Genomic DNA, 13,019 nt, shown 5'->3' with positions numbered 1-13,019 from the left:
AGGAGCTCACGCCCCTACTTTGTCTTCACATAATCTTCTCCATGGGAGAGTTGAGAGAGTGTTTAAACATTAGAATGAGGTGTCTTAAAGGTAGATATATATTATATATTAGATATGGAGGTGTGTGCATGGACACTTGCAATTTATATGTATTCACACATAAATATATCCTATCCATTCATGTTTATTATGTTTTCTTTTTGTTCAGAGGCAATGTGTTTTGTAACAAGGTTAGCCCATTTTTCCCAAGCCCAAGCTTTTGCCCAGAGTCTATTAAGTGTCAGAGGAAGATTTAGTGCGAGAAACAAAAATCCACCACAGCTTCTAGAAAATCAGCTCAAAATTTATTTCCTCCCCATGATGAGTCAGTAAAAGCTTACAATAAAAAGAACCAAGGCTGACTTGAAGTCACAGGAAGAGATTTCTGGAATTGCAGATTGCGTAGGCATGCCAGCGTTGTTGAACCAAAAACAAGCATATAATCCAAGTCCACTTTTGAAACTCATCCTTGAGGTTTGGATTCTTTTATCTATCTGACTTTCTACCAGAATCTTATAATTTATTAGGCAAGAAGGCCCCAAACTTTGAACACAGTTTCTAGCACCACTTTTCCATATTGTGCTGATAAATGAAGCTCAAAATATTGAGGGTAATTTCAAGGCCTTGGTTTTACATTGGAGAAAATTAAGGCACGGGAATCTTTCTTTATGTTGGACGACTCTTTCTAGGCCTGTTCCTGCTCTACCAACTACATGATGCATACTATTTACTTTTTGGGTAATATCTATAAATCGTAAGTCACATTTGTGTATTTCTCTGTGCTGATTTAGGGTCCTACCTGATCCCACACCCAGTAGCAGAACTCACTAACTGCATTGACCTGGGAACTCTCTGTCAAGGTAGGGAACCAACATTGTCTTCTGTTTTTCGTTACCTCTGCATTTGCTGTTACAGATAATGTAGCTGTCATTGCTTAGCTTTGAATCTTAATTTGCACTTGGAATTCAGAAACCAGCAAAAGAGAGGAATTTCTGGATGTTGTTTTGTGTGGGGGACACACGGTAAATACAAAGTGGAGAAAGAATGTATTCACATACCAGGTGACCACATTTCCATAAAACACTGAGTTCTCTAAATGTGAATGATTATATGTTATTAAACACGAGTGATTTCATTTGTCCCTGTGTGTTGCTTTTTTTAAAATGAGCATATTGCGAAGGTCTAGTATAAATAAAGTAAGAGAATACTTTGGAGAGAAGTGTTTATGTGAGCAGAAAATTAAACTGAATATGTAGGTAAGTATAAGACAAGTCTATGAGGCAATTTCTGTCGGGCATTACTACTTATATCTTAAGATAAAATGTTATACAGGGTAATGTTAATGTAACTACATTAATTTTCATCATGCTGAATGAATACATTGTGGTCAATATTGGGCTTATTCTGTACAGGGTAATGTTAATGTAACTACATTAAATTTTCATGATGCTGAATGAATACATTGTGGTCAATATTGGGCTTATTCTGTACTAAATGGTTCTGTGCTACATAATATGGAAAGTCACGCAAGTTTTAAAATAATAACGTAAATATATTGCTTTAATTTTTAATAGTTCTTCCTAATTTCCCATGACCCCTTTGCATTCATTATTCTAATAAATACTTCTACATGAAGTAGCATAGTCTATGTGCCACATGAGAATCATGACTTTGTAAAAGCTTCCTTCCTAGTGGATCATGGCACAAGGCGTTAGAAGTGAGATCAGATGAATGAAAAGCGATGCTCTCTTCTGTATTTTCCAGTGTGGGAGTGGACCAGGCTTGGCGTGTTTGGGGGACTCAGCAGTATTTTGACAGACTGTCAAGTCTGTCAGTGGCAAAGAGGGTGTAGAACCTAAATCGTTTTTCACCAGTTCCTTTGTGCCTGTTCCAAACCCTGTACAACATGGCACTCAAGGCCATGTGAACATGATTCTTACTGTGTCATAGAGAGCCATCTCCGTTCCGTGCATTATAACTTTTTAGTCTGTTGTGCTTAACAGCAAAAATTAATTACCGTCCTTGCTTCAGGTATTTTCATGCATTTATTATGGATTGCTTTTCCATATTAACTGTTGTGCTATTGCAAAATGACATCTTTCTCGTGTTTGTTACCAGCTACTGTAAATGCTTCTAGTACCCCAGAACCCATTGTCACCACTAATATGCCTGTTACTAACAGACACGATAAACCAATGAATGGTAAGAAATTGTTACTTTTGTTTTCTATTTTGTAGCCTATCGAATATGATAATGATAAAAATTGCATTCTCAATGGGGGAAAATCTAATGTTCTGACAAACTTCTGTGGCAATAATTGGTACATTTGTACATTTGCAAGAGTAGTAAAATAAATAAATATGGTTCTCTTATGTTCCCATTGTGAGGAACAGGGAATTACTAAGTTTCCAACACTACTCTTGTAGACTTTTAACCCAAGTTTCAAAGAAAGTTATAAGAGAAACTAAGTTCAGTTAAAAAGAACTCATTTACATTACAACAGTGATCTGAGGGGGAGGAAGCAGTATTATTCTGCAGAGTTTTGTCAAATTATTCTCTTCTAGGAACTTGTTTTCAAAGGAATTCTTCATTTACAAAACAACTCTTATGACTTAATTTCTCATGGAAGTCATGTGTGTCGCAGTATTTGTGACATTTAAGTGGATTTTCACTACAGCACTTTGCTCTTTCTTTTTATCTGTTGAAAGCTAGCAGCTAGAAAATGATTTCTATACCAACAGAGCTGTAAGTCAGTTTTGTGTTGTCTTGTGGCACTGGTGTGCAAGTCTGGGACTTCATGGATGCTAGACAAGTACTCTGGCCCTCAGTTCTATTCCCACATCCAGGCAAATTTTGAATGACCAAAATTCAAGTAACCTCCAATACTTTTTGCCTTTTATCCCCAAATATACTTTTCTATTAATATTATTTATAATTCATAAGTATAGCAATTACATATGAGAGGAAATGTGCAGAGGGGAAAAAACTAAATGAATTATTTCTTTATTCTGCTATTTATTTATGGGCCACATCCCGAGCGTGTTGGTAGTTTGGAGTTGGTTATTTCAATTTCTTACAATAAGGAGAAATTCCAATCAGGTGACACACCATTGCCTCAAATACAGTAATAGTCTCAAATATGAGATATTAGCAACAAAGGAATTTTCTAAACCCCAGCCCTTTTGCTTGTAAGGCCAAGACATCTGCAACGTATCATCAGGGATGCAAAAACCCAGAGCAAAGACACCCACATAATTCATTTCTTCCCCTGCCTGCAGAGGTTATATCAATTTCCTGTGGAAGGATGCAGCCATTGGAAGTATGGAATATTCTACATGAAACATAGATATAAATTTCATTGGGATTATAAAGACACCGATTCAGAGAAAGTGTTTATGGTTATTCTGCTTAGTTACACCAAGGAGATTTATGATGGAGCAAAAATTCCAGCCACCCCACCCCTACCCCCAAGAAACAGCAACAGCTGAACTTTCCAGTGCATATTTCATGTGGACTGTGGCCAGCAGATGGGAATATTATAATTCTAACAAGTATTTCACTCTTTGTATGAGCACACAAAGAACCACTGTGGCATTTCCCCCTCCAAGACTGGCACATCCTCTACTGCCCAAGAATATTTATATGGCGCTTCAGAGTTCTGGGCTTGGTGGAGTTATGCACTCACTCGTGTCGTTTCTGACATTCTTGAAGAGAGCCTTGTTCTGAGGGTCCCGTCCTGCGTCACGGCCCTTACCAGAGTTGCACAAAGCAAGCAAATATTGGAGTCCATTAAGATGGTTTTTCTTGACCACGCTAATGAAACAGTCCCTAATTCTCATGATTCTTGATTGAAATAGCATTTATAAGACATATCCAGAAGTCACCGTGTGGTGGAAAAAGGCACGGAACTGTTGCACAAATGTATGAGACATCTTAATCACTTGTATCATATTCTAGAACCAACTGCCTCTCCCATTCAATCTTCTTCCCCTTAAATTGAGTCACTTTTCTTTCTCACGTATTTCACACTGTATTTATGCAGGGAAATCTATTTCATTATTGTAAAATGAAACCATTGCCGCTTGTTATAAATAGAATTAAAACTGAAATTAAATACAATGTAAACAGTGCCTTTGAATTCTTGATATTTCAGAGCCCGAGTCTATTTTCTTTTTAACAAGGAAAAATGACAAAGTATTAGAGACAGGATATTCAGTAAGATTTTTTTCCTCTGATGTAATTAAGTTTGAAGTAGAGAATGACTTTGTTTTCCTTATAAATAAATGATATTTAGTGCCACATCCTAGACTATCTAAGATCATTCACATACAATCATTAGTTTCTTATTCTTTGGGAGACTGTTATGATAAACATTCTCAGGCTTCTGATCTGATATATTAGAAAATACTGGCCAGGAATGGTAGCTCATACCCCTAATCCCAGTAACCCCGAAGACCCTATCTCAATAACAAGATATGTGGAGTGTTACACTCTACCAATGCAAGAGAATTACAATCCATGGTCAGCTGGAGACAAAAACACGAGATTCTGTTTGAAAATTAACCTAAAGGAAAAGGGGCTAAAGGCATGGTTTAAGTGGTAAAATAAGCTGGGCACCAGTGCCTCGAGCCTGTAATCCTAGCTGCTCAGGAACCTGAGATCTGAGGATCACAGTTCAAAGCCAGCCTGGGCAAGAAAGTCCATGAGACTCTTATCTCCAATAAACCACTAGAAAACCAGAAGTGGTGCTGTGGCTCGTGGTAGAGCGCTCACCTTGAGCTGAAGAGCACAGGGACAGCGCCCAGGCCCAGAGTTCAAGCCCCATGACCGACAAAAAAAAGTGGTAAAATATTTGTCTTATAAGTATAAGGTCCCCAAGTTCAAATCCCAGTAGCAAAAAAAAGTAAGAGAAAGAAGGAAGGAAGGAAAGATGCAAGGGAGGGAGGGAGGGAAGGAGGAAGGAAGGAAGGAAAGGAGGGAAGGAGGAAGGAAGGAAGGAAGGAAGGAAGGAAGGAAGGAAGGAAGGAAGGAAGGGAGGGAGGAAGGGAGGGAAGGAGGAAGGAAGGAAGGAAAGGAGGGAGAAAGGGAAGGGGGGAGGGAGGGAAGGAGGGAAATCTCTCTCTTGTAAGAAATATTGACACAACTTTCATATCTGTTGTCTTCCATATTAAATTATCCAAACAATGATCTAACAAATTTTTCTTAGCTGTCCAATAAATTATCTGCCAGCAAGGGGGAAATAAGAGAGACAGATTATTTGATAATCACATATATTGGATCAAAGAATTTTGTTCTGACCTTGGTGAAATGTTCCATTTCTTTGGTGTAAAGTTCTTTTCATTATTTTCAGTAGGATATACTATATCAGATTCTATACTCAGGAAGTCTTAAACTACTGTTTGCAAGCAGACCTTTTAGGATGTTATGGATGATATAGGCATTCCCACATAAAATTCTCATTGTTGCTTTTTCCATTACATTCCCAAGAAAGCTCCTGGAGTAATTACTCTTTCCACTGCAAATCACAACTTCTTTGCTTGAAATAACCCTGTAGTGTGTAGAACCTTTTGGAAGTTCCCTACTTTCCCAAGTAGGGAATTAACTCCAGGAATCCTGCTGCTGTTCTGAAAATCTAGTTTGCAAGTACAAATTCCAATGTTCCTTCGCCTTTCCTCACATCTGCTCAGCTGTTCAAGCATAGATCACACAACAAACATAGAACCATGACTGGCACTCAGTGTGCCAGATGACTTGGAGAAATTCTGTGTGTAGGCTCTGTGGGGTTTTAGTCACCTTATCACTAGTTCAAAGAAATAACCTCAAGTTTCAAGGGACCCTTGGGTTGGTTTTCAACATCTGGCATGTCAAATACGGATGTTCAGAACCACCACAGCTAGATTTCACAGCTTTGAAGATGGTATAGTAAACGCGGTCAATTCTATGTCATCCAAAAAACTCCCAAGTATGTTATCAAAATACAGAATGAAAGATTAATTGGAGACACGGAAAGGAAGGAATGTTGTTGTAATATACCACATCTGCACTTGCAGACAGCAATTTCCACCTTAAAGTTCTTTGAAGGCTGGAAGATGTAGTTGATTGGAAAGTGAATATATTATGGGTTTTTATCTCTTCCCTCCCTCCCGAAAGAACTGACCATCAGGAATTCTTCTGCTCTCCATATCATCGTGTAGACAATAGATATATCTCCTGAAATCTCTGAAGCACATAAAAGTTTACAAATAGTGATTGCAGTGAGATATCATGCAAGTTGTATTATCTTTAGGAGATGGCTTGGTGACACCTGTGTGTTTCCTTCACTGGCCATGATTCAGCTAGTTCATTTGCTGCAGTCCCACACCCTTCCCACCACTCTCTGGTGGATGTTTTATCTTCTTTGGTGTTGTACTCTTGGATGTATAATTTTCTGTTGACCGCACTGTTCAAAAGCTTTGAGGAGGTTTTGCTGAGAATTTTACATTTTTTATAAAATATTTAATTCTAAGACCTCTCAAGAAAAATTATCCATAGTCAATTATCCATAGTGCCAGAGTATCCAAGTATAAAGTAGTTATTTGGGATATTAACCTAATGTAATATAATAATAGAGATCATCTGACTTTGGATGTCTCTCCCACTTATTAAAACAACTGATAAAGCATAAAGCAAGAGATGAAAATTAAAAAACTTCAATAGTTAAAATACTGATTTTTTAAAAAATATTTTGTAGTAAGACATCAAACCTTACTTAAAAGAAAACGAGTGCTTTAGAGCTCCATCTAGTGGTGCTTGAGGGTTACTCCAGGAGTCTAGGTAGATAGTCACAGACCATTCCTTGGATCCTGAAGGAACTCTTGGGCCTCTACAACTTGCATTTCTTTTCAGCCAGTGATTCAAAATGTCCATGATTTGACATGATGAGATCAGCAGTGTCAGAGTTCATTTCACTTAGTTACTACTTGTTTTATATTTTTCTAAATATTCTATTCAGAATATCTTTTGAAGGATTATAAGATCAGATCACCCAGAGCTTTAGAAGTTGAAATCAAATAATCTTCATAAATTAAACTGATCTGTCCAGTTACACACACACACACACACACACACACACACACACTGTTCCATCTGGACTTGGAATTTTCTGTTATTTGGCATGAGACTGACTCCTCTTCTGGAGAGTCATTCCTTTCCCAGTGGGATTGGAATTTGCATTCTGGTACAGTTGGGAGTTCCCAGAAGGATCACATATTTTTTTCTACCCATAGTTTATTATATAAGTTTCTCATGTTTCTGTATTTTTGCATGTATCAATTAAAACTTACCTAAAGTCTGAAAAACATAAATGACAACAGATTTTCTTTTCTTTTCTTGTTAACTTACTATACAAATTCACTTTTCTGGAGACAGGGTCTCACTATAACCTATAAAGCAAACTAGTCCTGTTGCAATTCTATCAGCAAATATTTGCCTTGTACTTTGCTATAACTGACCATGTTGAGGACATTGTCATGAAATACATGGTCAGATCCAACCTAAGAGTTTAATAGGAGTAAATGTCTTATTAAGGAGAGGAGAATAAAAAGAACTGAGAAGAGGAAAAGACAGTAAATATGTATCTGTATGTTCCTCTTTAAGTTAACAGTTAATAACGTTTGCCCAGAATCTCAACACTTCAAACTGTACATGAAGAAAATACTACTTACAGAAAATAGATATCAAAATCTATAGAATTAAAAACTAGCAAGTGAATATTTTAAACTTCATATGCAAGTGATAATTTAGGAGCAAACTATAAGCATATCATCAATTGTTTGTAATAATAAACTGATTGATAACTATTTCTAAGGGGTCACAAAATACCCCCAAAGTGTCCTGTGCCCATGTAAAAAGTATTTCTTTTAATTTGTGTAACATTAAGTGATTGTAAGTTTCATTATTGGATATGATTGTAAACTGTGAATAATGGGTTGATTCTATTTCCAATGAACAGATGGCTTTATGTATAGAATATCCATAGTGGTGCAAAACATCCTTCATCACCCTGAAGTGAAAGTACAGAGCAAGGTAGCAGAGTGGGTAAGTGAACTTGGGACATTTCATTGTTGTGTCTAGCATTTACCTTCTGGAAATGGGGAAAAATTCTGAGTGAATGCACAGATTGTATTAAAACAGACTTCAGTGTTTATTGTAGATATATAGATTGGTATCTAACAATCAAGGCCTTGTGTTTATGGGTAGGAAGAGAAGTAGATTTGAACATAGGATACAAAAGTAAACCATGTCTTTATCCATGATAAGTGGATACTATCATAGATAATAGAAGTAATATCATGGATATTATCTTTGACAAATATTACACAAATGGAAATAGATTGGGACATACTTTTACTTAATTTTAAATCTATATATTTTCAGCTATGTTTTGATAGATTTCTTTACTAGTTGGAATACTTGATCAAAATCAAAACATATGAAACAGTTTTCTGCTCATTCGTGCCTGTCATTTTAAACCAACTTATTTGCTTTGAAGTCAATTTTAGGGCGCATTATTATTATTACTGTTATTAGTAGTTTCCAGTCTTTGTGTTTATAGAAGAAAATAGCTATATGGGCTATTTCCCTCTCAGTTTTGCACCCAAACAGTAGAGTTCACATACCAATGTATCCTGTACTTGTTCCTGTGGTAAGCCATGCACCATTAGTACAGAACTGTACATAGAGATTTGTAGCAGTTTATTGTCTCATCACTTATTTAATAAGTGGTTTGTTGATTATGTGTAGATTATTATTTAGTTTATGGGTAAGCATCAATTAAAATTAAAACAGTTATTTCCAATTTTTAAAAATTTGATGTTTGCTTTCTTCGTCTTAAAACCATAACATATAGGGTTTTTTCCTTTTCTTTTTCCATGTCAATCTAAACAAAGTATTTTGACATTTACGGCTACTTTGTGCACAAATTTTAGTCTAACATTCTTTTCACCTAAAGCTAAGCTTTATTAGATGCTCTCAAAAGATAAGTGAATGCTGAGCATCGTGGTACACACTTGTAATCCCAGCCACTCAGGAAGCAGAGGTAGGAAGATCTCAAGTTGAGAGCCAGCAAAATTAGCAAGATCATAGCTCAAAAAAATAAAACAAGGGCTGGGAAGGTGGCTCAGTGGTAGAGCGCTTGCTTTGCATGCCTGAGGCCCTGGGTTCGATTCCTCAGCACCACACAAGCAAAAAGAAAAAAGCCAGAAGTGGCGCTGTGGCTCAAGTGGTAGAGCACTAGCCTTGAGCTGAAGAGCTGAGGGACAGCGCCCAGGCCCAGAGTTCAAGCCCCATGACTGGACCCCTCCCCTAAAAAAATGAAAAGGACTGGTGACATCGTTCAAGCATTAGAGTGCTTCCCTAGCATTTTAAAGGCTCTGGATTCAATCCCCAATACTACAATAGTAATAATATATTTTAATTTAATTTTACTGTTGAGGTGATGTACAGGGGGTTACAGTTACATATGAAAGGTAATGAGTACTTTTTTGTCAAACACTGTTACTCCCTCCCTCGTTTTTCTCCCACTTTCCCTCCCTTCAAGTTAGAAAGTTCATTTCCAACATATTTTGAGTAACACTGTAGTTTCCAATGTAGACATAGAGAAAATGTAATGAGTCATCTGATTCATAATACAGCTTGATTATCACCAACACCCAAATTCAAATTTCAAAATGCTTCTTTGGGACTTTGGCATTAAAGATGATCAACAAGTAAAAAAATCTAAGTAAATATTGTAAAGTCAGAAAAATAATCAGAAATCTGAAACCCTTCTGGCCCCAGGCACTTTGATAAAGTATTCTCAACTTCTGTTCTTGTTTACAATTTTTTAAAGTAATTCAACATTGTCTTGCTATCACTTTTTAAAATTTACACTGGATTTTAGTAATTCTCCCAGGAAAGCTAGAGGTATGTAAAGGAGACTTGAAGGACCCTTTGGAGGTGGTGTAGAAGCAGGAGGATGTGAATCAGGTTAACAAAGAAATATGTATATCTAATATAATTTTTTCCAAGTTTTTCCATTTCGTAACAAATGGGGCAATGTCATTCTTTCTGATGGAGGCATAGAATTCCATTGTGTATATATACCACATTTTCTTGATCCATTCATCTACTGAGGGGCATCTGGGTTGGTTCCATATCTTAGCTATGGTAAATAATGCTGCAATAAACATAGTTGTGCTGGTAGCTTTAGTGTGGTCTTGTTTGTAAACATTTGGGTAAATGCCCAAAAGTGGAATTGCTGGGTCATAGGGGAGTTCTATGTGAAGTCTTTTGAGGAACCTCCATACTGCTTTCCAAAGTGGTTGAACAAGTTTACATTCCCACCAACAATGAAATAAGATTCCCTTCTGTCCACATCCCCTCCAGCATCTGTTCTTAAGAGTGACACAGTCTTAAGAAAGCTATTTTGTCTCTGCAAAGCTCAGTTCCTTGAAGTAAGGAAGTGGAGTTGAAGGAGATATTACCTAGTTCACTGGTTTTGTTAGGAGTTGACGAGATAGTATCCAATTCTTCACAAATAACCATCTAGCAAATAGTGCCATTATTTTACTTCTGCAGTTGCCAGGTTTTTGTCACTTTTAACCAACTTACCTTTAGGGAGAAAGGAAATGCTACTCTTGCTTTTTAAAAAAGTATCACTAAAACCCTTTGTCTTCCATTGTGTTTTCCAGCTCAATTCAACCTTCCAGAATTGGAATTACACTGTTTATGTGGTTAATATCAGGTAAAGGACAGAACTTACTATCTGAGAAACAGAGTAATGTCTAATTCTGTGTGTGTGTGTGTGTGTGTGTGAGAGAGAGAGAGAGAGAGAGAGAGAGAGAGAGAGAAGAGACTGTACTAAAAAAAACTGTATATGTGGGTTTATATGTAACTGAATAGATATATTAACTGTTCCAATGTGCCCAAAGTTAAAAGTTGTTGACCATAGACAGAAGATGTTTCTTTTTACACTCCAGGGAATCATGCAACTCCTGGGTTGCATCCTCATTTTGAAAACCAAAACATTTTTCTATAAAAGAAATCTATAGTCTGATTGCAGCCTAGCTTTTCAAAATGGCATTTCACTATTTTTTTTCTCTTTACTTCCAGCAAGAAGTAGAACAATTGTGTACTCATTTTCTAAATTGTATTTTATAACACTTACACATATATTTAGTAGACCTCAGAAATGCAAATGTGTTGAGTAGTATGCAAGTGTATGCAAATGCATTCACAGAAATATGGTAGATTCAAGGGAGAACTCCAATAATCCAGTAATTCCTTAAGGACGGCAAGGCAAAGGCAAAGTTCATCAAAATACACATCAGGAAACAGGTACTTGAAAGGAATGAGGCGAAGGGAAAAGGGGTAGACAAATGAAGAGGAGAGAGGGGGAGGAATGCAGTCAAGAATCCAGCGTATAGCCTACAAAATTAAGAAGAATGAGGGAAAGGGGGGGAGGGAAGGGGCGGGTGAGAATGTTGAAAGTGATGACATGGATCAAGATGTAGTGTATTCACAAACCACATTGTTGTAACTCCTATTTAAAATAATTTAAAATATTTAAAATAATTTTTAAAATATTTAAAATTTTAAAAATAATTTAAAATAATTTTAAAATGAAAAAAAGAAATGGAAAAATAGAGGCTCAAGTTATCAATCCAGGAAGTCCATTATGGAAGCAGCTTCTTTCTGAGAATGACTCGGGTTCACTGATCAAATACACGCAGAATCTTCACAAGAGTGAGAGGGTGACCTGTCCATCTTTTCAAAAACACTCAAGGGGTGGCTCGCGACTGTAATCCTAGCTACTTAGGAGGCTGAGATCTGAGGGTGGTGGTTCAAAGCCAGCTCGGGCAAAAAAGCCTGTGAGACTCTTTATCTCCAATAAACCACTCAGAAGACCGGAAGTGGTGCTGTGGCTCAAGTGGTAGAGCGCTCACCTTGAGCTGAAGAGCTGAGGGACAGCGCCCAGACCCAGAGTTCAGGCCCCACGACCGACAACAACAAAACAAAACGAAAAATACTCAAGGACCTCAGAACAGGCGTTTGGAAATATTGGCTTAGGACATCCACTCTGATTCCTCCTTGTACACTCCCCATCCCCCTAATTGTCTTGTTATTGACATGATGGAGAAGGCTGATACCTAATAGATGTGTTTATGCCCACAGTTTTCACCTAAGCACAAGTGAGGACAAGACTAAAGTGAAGAGAAGCCTTGTGGATGATCAAAGGTACCCTGGGCAAAGTCTTCTGTGAAGTGTGATATTCTGTCTCTTGCCTTCGGCCTAATCTGGTAGAAAAACAATAACAATGAAATAGGAAAGGGGGAGAGCATTTTATTCATTGATACTAATACTCACTTTTCTGCCTTATCGTTAAAGCTGCAATAGTTCAGACAGGGAAGAGATTAAATCTGATGGGGAATAAATTGAGAAGTAGAGCATTTAAAAGAAAAAGAGCAATGTGAAGGCTCATTGTCTCTGTAGATTATTCAATAAACTGGATGGAGTCACAGCCCCTGAGGAGCAAATGTGGCTGTATTTCCTCAATGTTCCTTTTCCTTTATGATCTGAAAACTAATATAGTTCACTATTGTAAGTGATAGGACTCCTCTTCTTAGCCAAACTGTCTTTTCTAATCCTTATAATTCACTTCTGTTGTGCCTTCAATAATGGATCCAGCAGCGGTCTGCATTCCTTTGCTGGAAGCCACTCTAGTTTGGGGTATGACCAATGGCACGCCCTCCCCAGGAAGTCAGAATTTCTTTTCCAGCACACTTATTCTGGAGCCTTTCCTAACTGCTTAAAACCTGTCATCATTAATGTATGCCAGCACCTCAGAAACGCCTGCTTGAAATACACTTAAATTCATAGATTCTCAGATTCCAGGTCTATCCAACTAAGAATCAATGTCAAAGAAAACTGGGTGGAGAATGAACTAAAACGTGTGAGTGAGA

General features: G+C 37.3%; 1 protein-coding gene across 3 annotated transcripts in view; it reads left to right on the top strand.

Moving 5' to 3' along the window:
* The window catches only part of Adgrg6 (adhesion G protein-coupled receptor G6), a 123,655-nt gene that overhangs the window by 68,921 nt on the left and 41,715 nt on the right, over positions 1-13,019 (top strand). For 2 of the 3 annotated variants that reach the window (XM_013026918.1, XM_013026920.1), the window contains exons 5-9: positions 831-899; positions 2,158-2,241; positions 8,030-8,115; positions 10,749-10,801; positions 12,232-12,294. In XM_013026918.1, the coding sequence (XP_012882372.1) occupies positions 831-899; positions 2,158-2,241; positions 8,030-8,115; positions 10,749-10,801; positions 12,232-12,294 (355 nt within the window). The remainder of the gene's footprint in view (positions 1-830; positions 900-2,157; positions 2,242-8,029; positions 8,116-10,748; positions 10,802-12,231; positions 12,295-13,019) is intronic. The other variant, XM_013026919.1, reaches the window with a different exon arrangement.

This window comes from Dipodomys ordii, unplaced genomic scaffold (genome assembly GCF_000151885.1).
Source record: "Dipodomys ordii isolate 6190 unplaced genomic scaffold, Dord_2.0 Scaffold98, whole genome shotgun sequence".
NCBI lineage: Eukaryota > Metazoa > Chordata > Mammalia > Rodentia > Heteromyidae > Dipodomys > Dipodomys ordii.
Note: the sequence above shows the minus strand (reverse complement) of the source record. Positions and strands in the feature narration are given on the sequence as shown.